The sequence below is a fragment of the Moschus berezovskii genome, chromosome 1, assembly GCF_049115385.1.
Source record: "Moschus berezovskii isolate FMDL1 chromosome 1, NW_MosBer_1.0, whole genome shotgun sequence".
In the NCBI taxonomy this organism is placed as follows: Eukaryota; Metazoa; Chordata; class Mammalia; order Artiodactyla; family Moschidae; genus Moschus; species Moschus berezovskii.
Genome location: NC_142460.1, coordinates 150,670,175 through 150,692,046, shown reverse-complemented (window position 1 = coordinate 150,692,046; position 21,872 = coordinate 150,670,175). Strand labels below are relative to the sequence as shown.

At 40.8% G+C, this 21,872-nt stretch overlaps 2 protein-coding genes across 3 annotated transcripts in view; both read left to right on the top strand.

The window, feature by feature from the left end:
- Positions 1–14,524, top strand: part of LOC129551263 (uncharacterized) — a 66,217-nt gene extending 51,693 nt beyond the window's left edge. Inside the window, exons 10-12 of the mRNA XM_088834284.1 lie at positions 7,728–7,840; positions 8,222–8,231; positions 14,379–14,524. Coding sequence (XP_088690410.1) covers positions 7,728–7,840; positions 8,222–8,231; positions 14,379–14,524 — 269 coding nt within the window. The remainder of the gene's footprint in view (positions 1–7,727; positions 7,841–8,221; positions 8,232–14,378) is intronic.
- Positions 14,288–21,645, top strand: RNF7 (ring finger protein 7). Of its 2 annotated transcripts, none has more exons than XM_055412618.2 (3): positions 14,288–14,814; positions 18,262–18,309; positions 20,723–21,645. In XM_055412618.2, exons 1-3 carry the CDS (start codon positions 14,647–14,649, stop codon positions 20,777–20,779), a joined length of 273 nt encoding a protein of 90 aa, XP_055268593.1. In that variant the 5' UTR covers positions 14,288–14,646; the 3' UTR covers positions 20,780–21,645. The 2 variants fall into 2 exon arrangements, with proteins under 2 accessions (XP_055268593.1, XP_055268585.1); XM_055412610.2 differs by having other exon boundaries at positions 14,536–14,821.
- Positions 21,646–21,872: the final 227 nt, after the last annotated feature.

Below are 21,872 nucleotides of genomic sequence, written 5' to 3'. Positions count from 1 at the left end.
CCATGTGCTATACAGTAGGTTTTTATTGGTTATCCATTTTAAAAATAGCAGTATGTACAAAGAAAGGTCATTTTCAATAAAGCTCAATGAAAGATAGCATAGACACATTTAAAACTCCAAACTCAATGTTAATAAAACACGGGACACATCTTGGTACACTATCTGGTAGATTATGTGGAGAGAATGAAATGATCTAAGCATCCAGTCTTCTGTCATTTCTACAATAAAAATCTTATTAGAGACATGACATAATTTCACACCGCAGGTTTTTTTTTTTTTAATGCTGGCAGCTTTAGAGAGAATTATAATATTACTGTTTACTTCACTGTCACTTTTTTCCCCCACTATCATTTTTAAACTGAAATTACTGCATTGCCATTTAACAGTCAATCAAATGATTCCAGGATTTTAAGATCATCCCTTTATTTTTAGAGAAACAGAGCATCTACTTCTTAGTCCATTTAAGTTAAATATTTAAACTAAACAGATTTATTCTGTTAATCTAATTAATCTGCTAATCTAAATTAATTTAAATTTAACTTTAATTTAGGCTCAATCAACAGAAGGCAGGTTAATGATTTCATTTGGTTTTTCTTGGCCCTGTAGCAACTTTCTCATTACACACTGCACCAGAAGACATTATAAGGCTGCGGTGGGTACTAATGATGGGTGGTCTCAAATGGTTTGATGGAAAATAATTATCACTGAGTACATATTGGGAGCTGCAAAACATAGTGCTTGCTTGGTAAATGATTCAATTTGCATAAGTAGGAAGATGATCATGAAATACCTGCCTGAAAATATTCATTTAAAAAGCATTAAAATGTCCTTTCTAGTTCAAGAAATCAGCTTTTCCCAAATGTGGTAGTACATATGAATAGTTTTAATGCATTAATATTTTGAACCAAATAATTATGAGATGTTTCTGCTGGAGCAGTTCAATCAGATTTGTTAGTTTGAATTCCAGAAAAGACTCTTCAAACCAAGGTTACTTGGTTGGATTCTACAGGGAAAATATTTTGCCATTTAGCCCTAATATGACATCATTTTAAACATTAAAAGCAATTAGTAATACGACTGGTTAGAGAACTAATGTTCTTCTGATTGCTTCTGTGTTCTTATCATTAATAAGCTATTAAGCTAATTTTTAATTCTAATTCTCCTTCTCTCATGAAATCCAAATTAACAGCCTAAGGCTATTTATTTGCCAGCCAAGGAGTTCTTAATGACCTGTTTTAACGATGGAATACACACAATAATGATGTTTCCTCAGAAACATCAACTTCATGTGTTTAAACAAAAAATTTAACAGAAAGACAAGTCTCTGTCCACATCTTACAGCACTGTTTTTTGAGTAATTTTTTTTTAAAGAACCAGAATACTTCAGGATTACTTTATTCATAATTATTTCTTTCACATACATTTATTAAATGCCTTTTGTGTGCCAGGCCCTATTCTAAATGCTGGTAATTGAGCAATGAATTCCTGCCTTCACGGGGCTTACTTCCTAGTGGAGAATGACAGACATTAAATCAGCTACTTCAAAAAGAAGGAAAATATATATGATTGTGTATCATATGGAGATTATACTTCAAGGAAAAATAAAGCAAGAAAAGGAAATAGTGTGTATATGTCAGGGGCTGGAGGCTGCCAGGGAAAAGGGACATTTGAATAAAGACCCAAAGGAGGAAGGGAGCAAGCCATGTAAATATCTGTGAGATGCACAATCCAGGTAAATGAACAGCAGGAACAGTGGTCATAAAGCAGGAGCCTACCTGGTGTGTTCCAGTGCCAGAAAGGCAGCCAGCAGGGCTGGAATGTGGTGAGAGAGAACAGGAAGGTAATAAGGTAAAAATTCCAAGAAGTACGTGTGGAAGGTGGGGGGCCTTCTAGACAATTACGAGAACTTTAGTTTTTAACTCTATTGAGACGGAAAAGCACCTGAGAATTTTAAGCTGAGTTGTGACCTGATCTGACCCACATTTTAACAGGATCATTCCAGCTCTAAATTGAAACAGATTCGGGGGGAGGCAAAAGTAGAAGCAGAGATAACACTTAGGGAGTTTTCTCTGGAAAAATGAAACAGCCTTTCAGCAGACCCAGGACACCCAGCAACGAGCTTGAGGTGAGAAGCTAGAAATAGGAGGAGTAAGGAAAATTCTACACACTGAATATCTGGGATTCAGCCTTTCTCTTTACCCAAGCTATCTTGGTCTGCCTTGCTTCCAGAAGGCTGGTAGTCATGTAGAAGACTGGGGTATTCTTTGAAAAACTGAACAGCCCCAGAGAAAGGAACTCCAGATGCTGACAGCTGGCCACTCCCTCACCATTCAAAGAAGCCCTGCACATACACAGGAGCTTCCCATCAGCCTTTGTATGCCTCTTACTTCACTGTGAACAAAAATCTCAGAATCTCCAGAGACATGAAGCAATTCTCCAACACAGGAAACCGTGCCTGAAACAAAGAGAATAAAAGAGCCCTGAAGATATAGAGACTATGTGAAAAACTTTAAAAATAAATAAGTTATAACACTCTCAGTGAAACAGAAAATCATGCATCTATAAAACAAGAACAGGATGCTATGAAAAAAGATTAGAAAAAAAATTAGGTTCTTAGAAAGTGAAAATAAAAACTTCAAACAAATGTTGAAAAATGAAGTCAGGAAAGTCTTCAGAAGTAGAGCAAAAGAGAGGGAGATGAAAAATTGGTGAGAAAATATGAGCAAGAGGATCAGTCTAAGAGCCAGTATCTAACTCATAATTTCAGAAAGAAAAGAAAGAAGTGAGGGAAGGGAATTATCAAAGGAATAAACAAGAACTTTCTCAGAACCAAGGGACATAAATCTGCATATTGAAAGAGCCCACTGAGTACTCAGCACAGTGCATGACAATCATGGCTTTCAGAATGCTAGGAATAAAAGGTAGATCCTAACAACATACAAGGCTTCCCTCCTAGCTCAAATGGTAAAGAATCTGCCTGCCGTGTAGGAGACCCAGGTTCAATCCCTGGGTCGGGAAGATCCCCTGGATAAGGGAATGGCAATCCACTTCAGTATCCTTGCCTAGAGAACTCCATGGACAGACCATGGGGTCGCAAAGAGTTGGACACGACTGAGTGACTAGTACACACAATGGTATATAAAGAGAGAAAGATTGCACACAAAGGACTGGGAGTCAGGAAGATCAGAGACTTTGTAACTGAAAACTAGAGGCAAAGGAGCTCTGCCATGACAACTCTGAGAATTCTACACATTCCTAACTCCTAACCAAGTGTGAGTGGAAACTAGAGACGTGTGTAGCTTGAAAGGACTCAGACTCTGTACCTCCTCTGTATCCATTCTCAGAAAGCTTCCAGAGAATATACTTGAGCAGAGTGAGGGAATAAATCACATAGACAAAGAATACAGAATCCAGAAATCAGAAGAATTGTAGAAAAGGGAGTCCCGGATGATGGTTGAGGTCAGAAAAATGGAGTACTTTAAAAAGGGGGAATATTACATTAAAAACTGAATTCATAGGGGATTGGAAATGCTTAAGTATTTTGAAAGAAATAATGATAGCTATGTTAGAAATAAAAGAAATTAAGGGGACTATTTCAAATAGGTATTTAATTGTTTAGTTATATGCATTATTTTGATTGAAATATTTTTAGAGAATTGAATAGGGCATAGCTTTCTCACCATGCCAGTCACCATTAAATAATTCCATCTCAGGATCTAATACTATCTTAAGTCATCTCAGCTTCTGCTAAGGACTTGGAGCATTGAAGAATGGGTACAACTTTACAAGGAGAAGAAACTGATGACAGAAAGTATGTTCTGGGAACATGACAGTCTTTTGTGGGTTTGGATGCTGCACCAACACTCTGAGGCTTCAGGCTGGCCCCCAAACCGTACTGCTGGCCCCATTTCAAATGGTCTCCAACCACCGAAACTCCTTTCAGCCAGAGCCATGAATCCCACACTCTTCCTGCCTTTCTCAGTGATCAAGACTTTGGACCTTGTTTTCCTATTGAAGACCTTGTGTTCCTCTACTTTGGACCTATCCTATTTCTTTCTTTTAAACTCTGAGCTTTGTTTCTCTCTGTGACTATGATTCACACCTATTGAGATGATGCTTGACTGTGTGGAAAAGAACCAGCTACAGTGGTTTAATAAGGTAGAGGAAGACTGGGGAGGTAAGAGACACTCCACCATGTCATTCACATCCCAGGTTCCCTTTCTCTTTCTTCATCATTAACCTCAGCAAGGTTATCCTCATGGTTTATCCTCAAGGTTTATTCTCATGGTTACAAAGTGGCTGCTTCACCAGTAGCCTCCCATTTCTTTCCACACCAGAAGGAAGGGACAAGGAGAAATTGTGGACACCTCTATGAGGAAAATCTCTGAAATTCCCAGAATAGTTCTGCTTATGTCTAGTTGGTGAGAAGTATGTCACATGCCCACCCTTAATGCCAAGGAGGACTGGAAAATAGATTTTTTTTATAGCTGGGTACATTGTTACACTTAAAAAATAAAAGTTCTTTTAGAAGAGGAGAAAAGAGATCAAGCAGGGAGGTGTCTGTCTTTGCCTCAAACTCTTTTAGATTGCTATAGACCAGTCAGCCAGTCCTTTGTCAAAGGCCCTTGAAGTGAGCGACCCCTTCAGAGTGGCCCAAGAGAGAAACCAGGCTCTTTATTAGACATCCGGCATGGCCCCTTGAGTCAACTAGCAGACTTGCATCTGTATAACCTGCTGCTCTATGAGGGAACGTAGAAGACACACATCTGGGCCAAAAGTGGACCCAAGAAGGGACTTTCCTGGTGGTCCCATGGTTAAGAATCTACCTTCCAATACAGGGGACTCAGGTTGGATCCCTGGTTGGGGAACTATGATCCCACGTGCCACGGTGCAACTAAGACCCCACACCACAACTAGAGGGTCTGTGCACCGCAATGAAAGAGCCCACCTGGCACAAGGAAGACCCCGCAAGCCACAACTAAGACTCAACACAGCAAAATTAATTAATCTTTCAATAATTAAATTTTAAATTGACCTTCAATTTTTAGATTACTCGGTTTTAAATTTTTAATTAATTAAATCAATTAATTAAAAAATAGACCTAGGAAATACAAGCGGCTACTGCATGCCCCTGGAAGATGATTACCTTAAGATTTTGTCCTGGACAAACCCCACTGTGGAGCATCAGAGCAGACCCCCCACCACATTAACACACACCCCTGATTTTCCGTATGAGCCATGATGAAACGACCCCCTAGCACACCAAGTACCGATAACCATCGATCACCAAGGGAAATCATCCAGCTAGGATACTGACTCCTTTCTCTCCCAGGCACATTTTTACCACCCAGACCCTCAGTGACCCAGGTTCTGGCCCTTTCCAAGTCCTGAAATTTTAAACCATATTATCTTACAGCTCCAAGCCCCTCGCCCTCCACCACCCTTTACTGTACCCAGCCTGACCTCAACCCACACTTCTACAGCCATCTTCAAGTTTCAACCTCAGTTCAAATCCAGGTGGTTACTTGGGTGCCATGCTGCCGTGCTAAGTCACTTCAGTTGTGTCCAACTCTTTGTGACCCTGTGGACTGTAGCCTGCCAGGCTCCTCTGTCCATGGGGATTCTCCAGGCAAGAATACTGGAGTGGGTTGCCGTGTCCTCCTCCAGGGGATCGTCCCGACCCAAGGATAGAACCCTTGTCTCTCATGTCTCCTGCATTGGCAGGCGGGTTCTTTACCACTAGTGCCACCTGGGAAGCCCCTTGTTACTTGTACTTCTGACCAACTGACTATAAATCAGAGTCTCTCACGAGCCCCTCCTTAGGTTCAATTAGGATACAGGAAACCAGTTTACTCACTAATTGTTAGTTTATTGCAAAGGATATTAAAGGCTATGAATCGACAGCCAGCTGAAGATGTACACAGGGTGAGGTTCCAAAGGAGCTTCTGTCCTCCTGGAGTCTGGGGCCCAGCACAGTGACACATGGAAGCATTCTGTTTCCCCAACTTAGACACTCCCTGAACCTCATCCTTTTGGTTCTTACGAAGGCTTCATCACATAGGCTGCTGCTGTTGCTGCTGCTGCTAAGTCGCTTCAGTCATGTCCAACTCTTCGCGACCCCATGGACTGCAGCCTACCAGGCTCCTCCACCCATGGGAGTTTCCAGGCAAGAGTACTGGAGTGGGTTGCCATTGCCTTCTCCGGATCACATAGGCACGGTTGGTTGAATCGTTGACCACTTGTGGCCATTAACCAATGGCCAGTTGTTGGCCATTAACCGCCAGCCTCCCTTCCCTGGAAATCAGAGACTGAAAGTTCCAAACCTCCATTCCAGGTTGGTTCCCTTGGCAAGCAGTCCCACTCTTTAGGGAATTTCTGAAAGTCCCAGCCCGTGGTAAGAAGGGGCTTGTTATGAATAAAAAGACACTAATTTCACCTTGATGGCTTTGAAGGGTTTTCAGGACTTGAGACCAAATATAATACAAGCTCTCATCTCTCAGGAAATTCCAAGGGTTGTGGGGGCTGTGAGCCAGGAACCATGGAAAAATACCACAAGAAATGTATATTTCTCATATATATTTGGTCACCTGAATGACCAAATATATTTCTTATAAATCATAATGTGTGCATGCTAAGTCACTTCAGTCATGTCAGACTCTGCGACCCTATGGATTGCAGCCTGCCAGGGTCCTCTGTCCATGGGATTCTCTAGGCAAAAATACTTGAGTGGGTTTCCATGCCCTCCTCCAGGGGATCTTTCTGACCCAGGGACTAAACCCACATCTCTTAAGTCTACCTGCATTGGCAGGAGGGTTCTTTACCACTAGTGCCACCAATACCACAGGTCTATATAGGAAAATCAGTGAGAAATCTTGGTTTTTAGTTATATGAAATCAAACTGATTTCACTACAAAAAAATTTTATTGGCTCATATAATGGAAAGTCCAATGTTGGTTCTAGGTACAGTTTCCCTTAGAGTCAGGGATTCAAATGATGCCATCTACTCCCACCTCCTGGAAGTCCCGCTTCTAGGCTGACTTTATTCTTAATGCAGATTCTTTCTGCACAGTGGCAAGTAGGGAAGCACTAGCCAGGAGTTTACACTTTGCCTGTTTAATCTTAAGATCCTTTCTCTTTACATTCATTGGACCACCACAAGTTACATGTACACCCATTGACCAGTCACTGCCAGGGAGAAGAAATGCAAGAACCGGCCAGGTCTGAGTTATATACCCACCCTGGAGGGCAGGGGAGTGGAACCCCAAAGGAAACCCAATGTTCTGTTCCACCAAGAAGCCACAGTGGAGGCTTGGCCAGCACAAATAAGAGATATCTGCTAGAGATGGAGAGTCAATAATGTTATCAGAGCTGATGAACTAAAAGATCAGAATTTTGCTTTTGGATGATTAATCTGGAACCTGAGTCCAGGATGGACTTGGGATTGTGGAAGTGTGAGGTTAGGAGGACTAATGAGAAGGCAATAGAATGATCCAGGTAAAGGATATGACAGTGGAATAGAAAAAGAAAGGACTAGTACAAGAAGTTATTACAGAAATCACTACAATCACTCACATCAAGGAGATGTAAGGAAAAGGTATTAGATAAAAGGAAAGTTGCCCAGTTAATAAAATGTGGGAGAATGCCCTGCTCAGAATGCTAAGACCCAGTCCATCCAATGGAATTGTGAGATAGCCTGCCCATCGCTACTATGTTCTTCCTCCTCTCAGGTAAACTGCCAGTTTTAAAAATTACAGTCACTCCCCAGATCTCTTCAGACACCTTCAGATCTATTTGGAAAAACAGCAAGAAATCTAGTATTACTCATAAAAAGAAGACAAAGGTATGCTCTTGGCTATCTATACATGTGAGTAGCAGCCACCAGGGGGCACTGTATGGAGCCTGGGTACTCCGTTGGGGTAGATGGTGCCATGAGTAGCACATGGGCTTGATGAGAGCATGAGCATTTGAGTTCGAAGTCACACTCCCCTAAACCATCATTCCATTCAGATGGATGATGACTGTACCAAGGGATAAGCAGGAAGAGGACAGCACAGTTCTCTCAAAGATTAGTGCAAACTCTGCCGCCTCTCTTTGAACTTCCCCCACCAACCCCAACACACACACACACACACACATTCTGGTTCCTGTTAGCCTACTGTGAGTCTGAAACAGTGAACTGATCTAAATTCTTTATGAAGCTGTGCTGTGTTGCCTCTTTTAGTTATTGATCGGTCAGTAAGTTGTGTCTGACTCTTTGTGACCCCATGGACTGCAGCACGCCAGGCTTCCCTGTCCTTCACCGTCTCCCGGAGCTTGCTCAGACTCATGCCCAGCCATCCAGCCATCTCATCCTCTGTCACCCCCTCTCCTCCTGCCTTCAGTCTTTCCCAACATCAGGATCTTTTCCAGTGAGTAGGCTCTTCATATCAGATGGCCAAAGTATTGGGGCTTCAGCTTCAACATCAGTCCTTCCAACAAATATTCAGGGTTATTTTCTTTAGGATTGACTGGTTTGATTACCTTGCTGTCCAAGGGACTCTCCAGAGTCTTCTCCAGCACCACAGTTCAAAAGCACCAATTCTCCAGTGTTCAGCATTCTGCCTCTTAGGGCGGGTAATGATTTACATATGCTTCCTTTCTACTGTATGAAGTTGAACTTCCTTTTTTTTTTTTTCTGTTTATGATTTCCTGTTCATTTTTTCACAGGCTAAAAACTGAATATGAATGCCATATATCCATATGGATTCTATTTCCATGGACAACTAGATGTGCCTGGAAAAATATTGCTTGTACTATAATAATATTTTTCACTGTAACCAAGCCCCTTTCAAGTTCTAAAATTTGATAAGACTCTTTTATGAAAGTTCAGAATAGTGTTAGTCTTATCATGCTTGTCATTTTCTAAAATGTCGGTTTCACAAACAGGTCTTAGTAAAAATAAATGGAATTCTTCTCTGGGGCTCTTGTGCATGTGAAGTTTATAATTTGAAGGAAGTCATGATCTTTATCTAGAAAAGAAAAAATCTTCTTTCATAAATATATCTATGGTTGGGAACAACAGGAATTTGGGAAATAATAACCACTTTCTGAAAGACAACATCTCTAAAAATAGGGATCTTACCTCAAATGAGGAAACCTCTGCTTACTGCAACCTGTACCCGCATTAAAGTTTCACACAGTTCCATGGGAAATGGAAGAGGTGTCATGGGTCAATATATTGATGACAAATTGGGTTTGTTAAATTGTACATGTTGCAGGGATAAAGAGCATAGATTGGGCAATTAAAATGAAACCAGAACTCTCCGTGGAAACCTGCTGCTTTTCAGGTGACCTTGGGCAGGTCAGTTAACCTCACTGTGACTCAGTTTCTCCTGACATAAGATACAGTTAAGAGGAGCACACATTCATTTGGTGAGCATTGAATGAGGTGACACATGTCGAGTATTTTAAGATAATACCTGTTTCATTGTACATTTTCAAAAATTAATATTAATGACTGGTATTATTGCTGATGTTAGAATTGAGTGATTCCAGTTATTTTACTTACAACAGCTACACAAGAAAAATAGGGGGAAAAAAAGGCTTAAGATCTCTTCATTTAGCACTTAGAAACTGCCATTGATTCTCTGTATAATATAACAATGTTCCTGGCAAAAATCTAATTGTGGAGGTGAGGATGATTATGGTAAATTATGTCCTCTCTTGAGGATCTTAGCACCTAGCAAGGAAGTCAAGATCCTCATACATTAAAAATAAACATTAGGGCATGATTTGAAACAGTCAGGGTAAGCAAGCCTATGGAATAGTGACAGCAACTTAACAAATCTCCAGAACTTATATATCCAATGTGTAAGATGTATGAGGCTTCCTGATAAATTGTTTCTGCTAAAAAAAAATAGAACTTTTTAAAGATTTGCCACTGACATCCACTGGATGGGAGTGTAAAATCTGTGTGTTCATTTAGGTGTATTTTGACAATGTCTATCAAAATGAAAAAAAAAAAAAAAACCATAGCCTTGACTCAGGCATGCATACATTTAGGGGTCTTTTGACAATGTCTATCAAAATTAAAAAAAAAAAAACATAGACTTGACTTAGGCATGCATACATATTTCCCTGCACATGTCTGGGAGTATATCTATCTATCAGTTCAGTTCAGTTCATTTCAGTTCAGTCGCTCAGTTGTGTCCGACTCTCCACAACCCCATGAATCACAGCACGCCAGGCCTACCTGTCCATCACCAACTCCCGGAGTTCACTCAAACTCATGTCCACAGAGTCGGTGATGCCATCCAGCCATCTCATTCTCGGTCGTCCCCTTCTCCTTCCGCCCCCAACCCTTCCCAGCATCAGAGTCTTTTCCAGTGAGTCAACTCGTTGCATGAGGTGGCCAAAGTATTGCAGTTTCAGCTTTAGCATCAGTCCTTCCAATGAACACCCAGGATCGATCTCCCTTAGAATGGACTGGTTGGATCTCCTTGCGGTACAAGGGACTCTCAAGAGTCTTCTCCAACACCACAGTTCAAAGGCATCAATTCTTCTGCGATCAGCTTTCTTCACAGTCCAACTCTCACATCCATACATGACCACGGGAAAAACCATAGCCTTGACTAGACGGACCTTTGTTGGCAAAGTAATGTCTCTGCTTTTTAATATATTATCAAGGTTGATATTTCTACATACATATTTCTATACATATATAGATATATATATACATATTTATGTATATATATATCTATATATGTATAGAAATATGTATGTAGAAATATCTAAGGAAATATGTATTAAGATGTTCACAGCAGCACTATTAAATATACATTCCGTTCCGTTCAGTCGCTTAGTCGTGTCCGACTCTTTGCGACCCCGTGGACTGTAGCCTACCAGGCTTCTCCGTCCATGGGATTCTCCAGGCAAGAATACTGGAGTGGGTTACCGTTTCCTTCTCCAGGGGATCTTCCCAACCCAGGGATCGAACCCGGGTCTCCCGCATTGGAGGCAGACGCTTTAACCTCTGAGCCACACTAAATGTCTCCCAACTGGTTCTCAGAGACATAAATCACAGGAAATGTATACAGTGGAATACTGTGCAGTCAATAGGAAGAAGAACGTGGATATGGAAGTGCTTATGTGGAGAGATGCGCTAGTCATAGTGTTAGAAAGAGCAGTCTGGAGAATAGTGAATGTGCAAATTTCACATTAAAATGAACTGGCATAATATGAGTTGGCAATTTCATCTCTGGGTTTATATATCCAAAAAAATTGAAAGCAAGATCACGAAGAGATAATTGTACACCTATGTTCATAAAGTGTTACTCATGATAATTAAATGATAGAAGCAAGCTATGTATTCACTGATGGATGAATATATAAGCAAAATGTGGTAAACACATACAATGGAATAGCATTCAGTTTTAAAAAGGAAGGAAATGCTGACACATGCTACAGCATGGATGAACCTGGAGGACTTTATGCTGTGTACACCAGTTACAAAAAGACAAACACTGTATAATTCCAATTATGTGAAATACCTAGGTTACTCAAACTCAGAAACAAAAAGGAAAATGGTGGGTGCCAGAGGGACAAGTGCGAAATGCAGAGTTGTTTAATGGCTATGGAATACAGTTTCAGTTTGGGAAGATGAAAAAGTTCTAGAGATTGGTTGATAACCATGTGAATGTACTTAATGCTACTGAGCTATATACACTTAAAAATGGTTAGGATGGGGGTTTTCCCTGGTGGCTCAGGGGAAAAAGAATCCACCCGCCAATGAAAGAGACAATGGTTCAATCCCTGATCCAGGAAGATCCCACATGCCGTGGTGCAACTAAGCCCATGCACCACAACTCCTGAACCTATGTTCTAGAGTCCAGGACAACTACTGAAGTCCTTGCGCCCGAGAGTCTGTGCTACACAGCAAGAGAAGCCACTGCAACGAAAAGCCTATGCACTGCAACTAGAATAGCCCCTGCCTGCAATGAGGACCCAGCACAGCCAAAAATAAATAAATAAATTTTAAATCTTCAGGATGGTAAACTCTACATTATATATATTTTACCACAATTTAAGTTTTTAAATGAGTTGATGTGTTACATGTCTGCTAGTATATATGTAGCAATTTCTGAAGAGTCTATTAACATTACTTGCTTTTTTCCCATTGGATACTTCATTTACTATTTTAAGGTTTTTATCATTTATGAGCTGTCAATTAAAAAGCAAAACACCTTACAACTGTTTGATGAACATCAGTAACTTTTGGGTTGTTACATGACCTGGTGCCAAAAGAGAGGAAGAAACACAATAAGTGCCACATGTCATGATTTCTCTGGCAGGAATGAATAATGGCAAAGAATGGTCACTAAGGACAACAAGATGAGTGAGTTTTTCCTCAGTGCAGAAGCAATGTAGCTGGAGCAGGTAGAAATTCTGACCAATTTCAGAAATGTTAAAATGTGAGGGGGCGGAAAAGACAGTCCTCGATGTGTTTGGATGCCTGAGCTAACTAATCTGATGAGGGTCTCAGTGAGGAGTGCTTAGGAAATGACACTGGAAAAGTGGATTGGTGCTATATTGTGGCAGGATTTAAGGGACCAACTGGTACATTTAGATTTTGCTGTAATGATAATGCAGAGCCGTGGAACATTTTGAGCAGGAGAGTGCTGGGTGGAAAAGGAGTATAGGAAAATTAAACAGGCACTTCAGATCGAATGCTAGAGTGGGGAGCAGAGATAGGAAGGAAGTCAGGACACAATAATCCAGGTACAAGTAGGTGAGGTTCAGACAACACCAACAGGTACCACTCCTTCTTAATCATCCTCTGGACTTTCATCTAAGGTGCCTGTTTTTCTTTTTCAAACTGCCCAGTTCCCACCAACTGGGGCATTTTTATCCTCTTCTGGTTCCAATCTTTTTTTTTTTTTTTTTAATTATCTAGCATTTGTAGTCATTTATAGTCAGATATGCGGTAGCTTAATGTGAATGAAACATGTTCTGGATGGTTCATCTGGGTTTACAGACATTTTTGTCTGGCTCATGAAGTTTCTGTGGTCAGATTTATATCTGCTACCACTACTACTGCTCTGTCCGTTTGCTTTCTCCATTTACTTCCTGGCCTCCAAGGCCTCCCATCTCCCCTCCAGTTCAAACTTGACCTCTTCTATGAGGCTTTCCCTCACTCCATCTGTCTTGGGGAAGGTTTCTGTCTCTTACAGCACTTAATGCACCACTAAACAAACAGCACATATTACCATCTGGCCAAATGTGACCCTGCGTCCATGGCCCAATAAAAAGAGGTGGCAAGCTCTGAGTCTAACCCGGACACAGCAGGTGTCCACCACTAGGTGGCAGTGGTGACCAAGCATCTTCCGGTCTGAGTGCCTCAGCTTCGGTATCTTTTAAATGAAGATGTTATCTTGCTTTGCTTGGGAAAACATAATAACATGACCCTGGGCTAGTAATAGAAGAACCCTAGTTTCCACTGTCACCTTCTCAGAATAGCAGAATTACTTTTCTGAATTACTATAAATTACTTTTATAAATATAGCAGAATTACTATAAATTACTTTTTGGGACTTCATTATTCCTACATATAAAAAGTTAAACTAGATTTAAGTTTCTTTAGAGTGTGGTCTCCAGGGTTCCTGGAATCCTTTCAGGGGACCAACAAGGTCAAAACTATTTACATATTTACATAACAGTACACATTAGCTATGAGCTTCCCCGATAGCTCAGCTGGTAAACAATCCGCCTGCAATGCTGGAGACCCCGGTTCAATTCCTGGGTTGGGAAGATCCCCTGGAGAAGGGAATGGCTACCCACTCCAGTATTCTTGCCTGGAGAATTCTATGGACAGAGAAGCCTGGCGGGCTACAGTCCATGGGATCTGCAAAGAGTCGGACACGACTGAGAGACTAATCACAGCACAGCAGTCACAGCTATTTCTCTTCATTTTCTCTTGTGAGTGTACAATATTGGTATTCTAAGGATAACTTGTAATGGATTTCTTACTGTTTTGAAATGAATTAATATATTAAAATTTTCCCCCTGTTTTCTTAAAAAGGAAATACATATGTATAAGCGTGTATATGTACACATCCATCCTACACAAACAAAAGTTCTTAAATGTCCTTAAGTAATTTTTAAGTGTAAAGGGGTCCCCAGACCAAAAAATTTGAGAACCGTTGAACCAGATTCCTAGCTTGTCATTCATTCACTCAACAAATAACTGTCCCTCCCGAGGCTGCATTTCTTAACGAAGGCGATGATCAAGAAACAGTCCCCGCTCCCAGGGCGTTTACATTTGAGAAGGACGAATATATCAACAAGCTTCTAAAAGCGGTGTCATGAAGAGATAAAGCAGAACACGTGTTTCCACCGCGCAGGGTGGCCCGGGGTCCCTCAGCCCGCTGAGTGGGCCGGGCGCTGGGGACGCCAGTACCGGGAACCAGGACACCGGGAAGCCGCTGGCGCCGGCGTAGGTGACGTCACCGGGCCGCGCCAGCCAATCGCGGGCGCCCCCCGGTCCTAGACCCCCGCGGCGGCGCGCGACCGGCGGGAGGCGCTGTGGCCCGTCGGGCGGCCCCGCGGAGCCGCCATAGCCGCCCGCCTCCCACGGCCCAACGTCTCCGTCGCCGGCTCCGCGCCGCCGCTATGGCCGACGTGGAAGACGGTGAGGAACCCTGCGCCCTGTCCTCTCACTCGGGAAGCGCAGGATCCAAATCGGGCGGCGACAAAATGTTCTCTCTCAAGAAGTGGAACGCGGTGGCCATGTGGAGCTGGGACGTGGAGTGCGATACGTGCGCCATCTGCAGGGTCCAGGTGATGGGTAAGCGCAGCACGCGAGGCCCCGGCTGCGCTGCGGCCTCCGCAGGCCCGGCTGCGGGCGTTGGGGGAAGGACCTTGCCTCGGAGAGACCGTTCCGGGAGGAGTGGGGGCGGGATCGCCCTGCCCCGGCGCCGGGAGACCGCGGGCCACGCCCGAGCTGCCGCTGATCCGAGCGCTGCGGCCGCTGCCAGGGGCCGAGGGGTCGTTCAGCAGGCGACTTGTGCCGGGGACGGGTATTCTGGGGGAAAAAAGGGGTAGCAGGCAGGACAGTTAAACAAGGTCATTTCCAGCAGTGATCGGGGTGATCACGACAGTTAAAGTAGGTGATTTAATGGGAGCTGGGAGGAACCACCTCGGTTTGTGTGGCCGGCGACGGCAGCCTTTTCTGAAAGCAAACCACACAGAGGTCAAGGTTAAGGCCATGAGTCAGCCGGTCAATCTGATGGTTCTGGTCACACACCAAAGTGATGCTCTGGAGTCATCTTCCACAAAAAACGACCACTAGTCGTGCTCTGGAGAGGCGCAGAGAAGAAGAGTGTTCTTAGCCGTCCCCTTTCTGGATTGGCTACTATTCTGCTGGCTTTTAAACCTGGATGATTCAAGATTGGTTAGATAGCTCTCGGTTGGCTTGAACTAGAAGAATGTAAACTCTTTTATTCAGAAACTTGAAGCTTCATCTCTTTAATGGCCACTCCCTATCCTAGCATGCCATTTCTTGGAGAAGGGTAGTGCGCTCAACTCTGGCCTTTATGGAAAGCCCTCTTTTGCAAACTTGTTACTTATATGATATTTTTAATAAAAATATTGGGCCACGTGAAGCCTTTCAGAACAGCTTCATCTCGTTGTGTTTTATATGGTGTCTGTTTTAAGATCTTAGTCTACCTTAAAAAAGAGTTGCTGTTTAAATGCACGTTATATTTTTAAATAGGGCATTTAAAACTACAGCATTTAAGAGCGTCTTAAATGTCATTTCTTGAAGGTAGTTGGAGAAAACTGAGGCTTCTGTAGTTTGAAAACTTTGTGTCTTGCACTGAAAAATGAGACAGTTGGAGAAAATAGCTTAAAAGTTGCTTTCCCTTCTTGAGCATTGAAAATTCAGATCTACCAGAAACAAAGAGATTTCACAATTTACTGTCTCTGTGGTATGCGCTTATGTTTTTTATTCGTAGGAATTTGTTTTAAAGAGAATTTGCAACTGTGGGATTCAAATATTTTTTCACTTTTTAAAAGAAGTTCTAGATTTCAGATGTGATCCACTTATTTTGTGTATCGGGTTTTCAGGTACTTAGTTTATGGGCCTGCAATACAGCCCCCTTGCCCTAACCCTTTCTTGAAAGCTAGAATCATAACTTCCAGTTTGAGGGATTTTTGTTCTTTTTTAGTTTAAAATAATTTTCCTAAAAGAGCATTTTATTTTTCTCCCCAAAGAAAAATTTTAGATTAGTAGGTAGAAATGCAAAATATAAAATAATGGTTGAAAGTTTGCAAGAAATAAACTTTACTGGGATATTTAAGGTAAGTCAAAATATGGGCTATAAATGACTCACTTCTCACATTAACTTTCTAATTATAGCAAGTATTTGGCTACTGTGGATTAATGTTGCAGATTTACAACAGCTGTACTTTGGGTTCAGGAAAGTATTCTGGGCTAGACCTCTGTATTTTGTTTATGAGGTGTTAAAATCCATTTAGTGGTGAGGTGACAGCAGAAGGAAGTTTGTTTTCTGGCATCATTCTAAAAAGTGTTACTGTATTCCTTAGAAATGCGCTGTTTTAGATATTAAGAACATCATCAAAAGAAAATGTTTTCTTTTATCTGAAACTTTAGGAATTTTTATCCGTTCAGCTCAGTTGTTGATAGTGAATCTAAATCAAAGCTGTAGGCATAATTCAGAGACTTCTAGATTCTATCAAAAGCCCACTTAATCCCATGTCCTTGATATTTGAATTCATCTCATATACCTAAATGATTTGTTATAACTTCTTGATCTAAGAGTTGCCAGTCAGCCCATTCTAATGTAGTTAACACACTCTCTTGGTTTCCACTCTGCCTACTTTATTGTGAAAGGAGCAGCTAGCAAGCACTGTTGAGGAAGAGGGGACTAGGTTTGCTTGTACTGTCAAGGGATCAAGAGCCAGAGTAACCTTCCCCAGCTATCCGGGGAGCCTTGTTTTCCTAACTTGTAAAAGAGACAGTTGGGATCATGAACTCTAATTCTGTGACGGCACAGAACCAGAGGCATGTCTTCCCCCTTATATCATGATCCTTGCGGTGTTTACTTATCCACTTTCCCATTTACTGGTGAGACCAGGGACCCAGACTCCGTCATTTTGGTGGCCCCTGAGCATTACTCTGCATAGGGTAGGTACTCAGTAACTTTGAAACTGAAGAAAGCCTCAGAAGGCAGTGGTTGTTTTTAATCCACACTGAAGAGGCCAGGGTGGTGTGTTTTTTTAAGGGTAAGAGCATGCAGAGAGGAGCAAACAAATGCCTGAGCATAATCCAGTGTAAGAAAAGAAGCAGGCTTCAACTCTATCCTGTTTCTATTTTTATAGAATTTTTCTCTAATTTAAATTAAAATCTATTTTTTTTCCTGTTAGTTTGAACTTCCTTTCACCCAACTTTGACTGCTTTCAGCTAGTGAATGAGTCCATTTCTTTGGTTCCTAAAATATTCTATATTACCTTCTTCATCAAGCAAATGGTAGTACAGACTGAATTTTGAAAACTTCTAGTAGATCCTTTTGGTTCCCATTCCTCATGTTTACTCCCAGGTAATTTATTAAAATACTTTACTGTTGTTGGGTAAATGCTTTGGGCTCAGATTATTTGTAAAGGGAGCATTTCCTTAAAAAGAAAAAAAGAGAGAACCTAATATTTGGGATTTTTTAAATTTAATTTTTATGTAGGTTATACAGTCACAACTTAAAAACTTGAGAAAGTATGCAGTGAAAAACCCCTTCCCATTACATCGCCTCCCAGGTGAACTTTATTATTAGTTTCTTGAATATCCTTCTAGAGTTTCTACACATATGTAAGCAAATACCAATATATATGTGTGGCTTATTTTAAAGGATGTCTTGAAAATAAACTGTGCGTAAAATTGATGTGTGTGCATGTGCCCAGTGAGTAATATAGTGGAATATAGCATATTTTTCTCTAGTGGTTACATCCACTGTCAGGACATCTTTTCATCAGTGCTTGTAAAAATAGAGGGTCAGCAACCCTTGTGAAATTGCTCCTGGTCATAAGTAAATTAGTAGAGTGCTTTGTACTTTATTCATCTTTAAGCAGTTATGTTCAGATGAGAAATTAATAGTATGAGTCTTTTAATCTACATCTCTAACCCTTTGGGCCTTTTATTTGACTTTGATGTGTATGTAGGTTTTAAAAATTGCATTCTGAGCATCAGAATGAGAATTGCTATTTGTTTACTTTTAGATGCCTGTCTTAGATGTCAAGCTGAAAACAAACAAGAGGATTGTGTTGGTATGTTATAATTTTGTTCTCCTGCTTTTTCAACTGAAGGTTTTCTCTCAGTGGGATGTTTGAATTTGCAGTTAAGATTGGCTTTATCAATACACAAAAATAAACTGTAAAGCAGTGATTCATTATTAATAAAATGTGTTGGTTCTCAAAGGGTCTTAATGGGATTATCTGTAAGTCCTTAAATTGCTTGTAATTCAGAAGAATTGATTATATACTATAGACATGGGCATGGTAAATGTTTTAATAATCAAAAAAGAAATATATTTTCTTCTATTAAGAAAAATATAAAATAAGGAATTTGCCAAAACAACCTTTAAATTTTGAGTATGTTACAGGTTAGTTTTGGTCAGTCAGGATTTTATTCTAACAAAGCATTTCAGTTTTCAGTACTAACTTTTCTACTAAGGTGAAAACAATTCTAAACCTCCAGATTCCTTTGGATGTAGTTTATAGATAGAAATCTGTTAAATTTTACTTACATGTGGTACTACAATAGTTGTCTTAGGGAAAAAAGAAAGTTGTCTTAGGTTAAATATTATATATGTGGTACTACAATAGTTGTCTTAGGGAAGAAAAAAAAAAGTTGTCTTAGGTTAAATATTGTAAGCAACTCAGATTTTTATGCCCTAGCTCTTGAGGTTATCACTTCTAAGACTGCTGTATAAAAGTATATAAAGATTTTCCTGGAATGAAAAGTTAACTTTGTACTTTTGTTTGTGTGGTTTACATACAGCTTCTGAATGATTCATGTTCAGTTCAGTTCAGTTCAGTCGCTCAGTCATGTAGTTTTAATCAAATCCTGTTTCTTTCTTCTGAAAGACTTAAAATGAGTCCCCCTAGCTTCCAACCCCTACAACCAATTTTTCATTAAAACGTTTTTTTTTCTTCTTTCATTGTTCTGTTATATAGCTAAGTTGGTCAAGCAAGGGACAAATGAAGCCTATGTTTGAAGTTATGTTCCGTATTATGGGTGATTTCCCTTGATTTAAATTTTTTCTTTGATGCTGTTTTAAAAATATTAATTTGAGAATTGTGAGGGGTAGGCCAGCTTTCTTTGATCATAGAGAGGCCCTTCTTTTCTTGAAATAGACCTCTCTTTCAAAGCCATCCACTTTGAAAATTCCATTCTGTTTGTCACATGAGGAACTGCACTGCCTGTGAATGACTTAACACAGATCATCACCACTTCCAGAAAACAGTTCAGAGGTACCACTAATAATGTTTTTTAGAAGCATGCCACCTATTTATAATAGTTTGCTATGAGCTGAAAACATTTAAAACTCATATATCTTGGTAGATAAAACTCAGGAGGGTCTTCCCTGGTGGCTCAGTGGTAAGAAATCCCCGTGCCAGTGCAGAAGACAGTGTTTGATCCCTGGTCCGGCAGGATCCCACATGCCGTGGAGCATCTAAGCCCATGTGCCACAACTACTGAGCCTGTGCTCTGGAGCTCAGGAACTGCAGATACTGAAGCCCGAACACCTAGAGCCTGTGCTTTGTAACAGAAACCATGGCAATGAGAAGCCCATGCATCGTAACTAGAGAGTAGCCTTTGCTTGACACAGTTAGAGAAAAAGCCCAAGCAGCAACAAAGACCCAGCACAACCAACAATAAATAAAGAAAGAAAATTTAAAAATCAGGAGGACATTTTTCAACAAACTAACTTAAAGGCCCAAAAGGTCTCCAAGGTCAATGCATGAGTGGAGTGGTTTGGGATCTAAGAAAGATTCGTCTTTTAGGGCTTCCCTGGTGGTGCTAGTAAAGAACCTGCCTGCCAGTGCGGGAGGCACAAGAAATGTGGGTTCCATCCCTGAGTCTGAAAGATCCCTTGGATAAGGGCCTGGAAATCCACTCCAACATTCTTGCCTGGAGAATCCCATAGACAGAGGAGCCTGGCAGGCTACAGTCCATAGGGTTGCAAGGAGTCAAATACAAGTGAACCGACTTAGTACACACACACAGGTCTTTTAATCTCCCAACGTGAGAAAGACTAACAGCATGTGGAGCTCTGTAGGAGTGGGAAGCCACCACAGCATCCTCAAGATTCCAACAGTGATGCAGGTTTCAAGCATTGTGCCTTACCTCATTTTTTTTTTTTCATTTGGCTGCACTGGGTCTTAGTTGTGGCATACAGAATCTAGTTCCCTGACCAGGGATTGAACCCCGGGCCCCCTACGTTGGGAGCGCTGAGTCTTAGCCACTGGACCACCAGGGAAGTCCCCTTACCTCATTTTTAATGTAATTTCTACACGTAAAGTTCTTTTTCTTTATGACTAAAAAAAATTATTTTGGCCAGTTAACCATCTTTAAGATTATGAAACATAATTATTACATAACAAAATAGAATTTTGAGTTCAGTAAGTTAAGTTGAAATAGGTAATGTCAGATATTCCTTTTTTTTTTTTTTCCCAGTGGTCTGGGGAGAATGTAATCATTCCTTCCACAACTGCTGCATGTCCTTGTGGGTGAAACAGAACAATCGCTGCCCTCTCTGCCAGCAGGACTGGGTGGTCCAGAGAATCGGGAAGTGAGAGCAACCGAAGGCATTCTTCATGCAGTCAGTCGTTCGGAGCCCTGGTGGATCTTGTTATTAAGTGCCCTCCAGAGGCTAGAGCTCTCCAGGGGACTAATTCTTCGAATAGGAGATGGATCTGTGGTCTTTTGGGACTCATCAAAGACATGGTTTAGCCTTTTTCAGTTTTATTTTCAGAAATTCTCTACAATTAGAAAGATAATTTATTAAGGATGGTCTTTCCTACCTCTGCGCTATGCGTCTCACACACTGCTTAGAAGTGCTATAAAGGAGAGGACTATAAATTGAACAACCTTCATAATTTACTTACCGATATCCAGCGAGTTATTGAAGCTGTTCCGTTCAGAAGAGAATTTTTTGCATGCTTATGGTTGATCAGTTTTTTAAAAAGACAATGTTATAGTAACAAATAAAGTACAGTTAAAAAACCCAGTTCTTATCCTTAATGTGTTCCTAATATTTATTTTTGGCAGGGGGGAGGATAATTAATGAAATTTTTATTTAATATAATTTTAAGTTTGGACCAGGGAACAGGGTAAATCAAATTTAACCTTTGGGTATATGGGATTTCAAGTGTCTTTATAATCTCTCTCTCGACTCATCAAGAAAACCTAGATCTGCACTCACCTAGTGAGTGGTAAAGGACAGAAGTCTTTTCAGCTTCTGGTTGTATTGTGTTTTAATTTAACTGTGTTTTAGATGGAATGTTAGCAAGGGGAAAATGTTTACCATTGTCACATTGGGTCAAAAAGTTAATTTTACCACATGATGTTTTAATAAATGGTTTATTCTGTTTACCTCATTTGAATTGTCATTATTGCAAATTTATGCTCAACTTTCAACTTAAACTAATTTGGCAAATGAATGCTTTTGTTTAATTTCAAAAAATATTCATTTTCTCTTTCTTTGGTATAATAAAATTATTAGTAACTTTATTACCTGCAAACATAAGTGTAAGAAAATACTTAAATTTTATCAAGTCAATGCACATTCAATGGAACTATCTTAGGACAATTTAGGAACCACAAG

What these genes read in the sequence shown, in the direction of transcription:
- RNF7 (XM_055412610.2), top strand. Translation starts at nt 14,647, where the DNA reads ATGGCCGACGTGGAAGACGGTGAGGAACCCTGCGCCCTGTCCTCTCAC. An exon ending in CTGCAGGGTCCAGGTGATGG is followed by an intron (nt 14,822 to 18,261) that starts GTAAGCGCAGCA and finishes GTTTACTTTTAG; the next exon opens with ATGCCTGTCTTAGATGTCAA. An exon ending in CAAACAAGAGGATTGTGTTG is followed by an intron (nt 18,310 to 20,722) that starts GTATGTTATAAT and finishes TTTTTTTCCCAG; the next exon opens with TGGTCTGGGGAGAATGTAAT.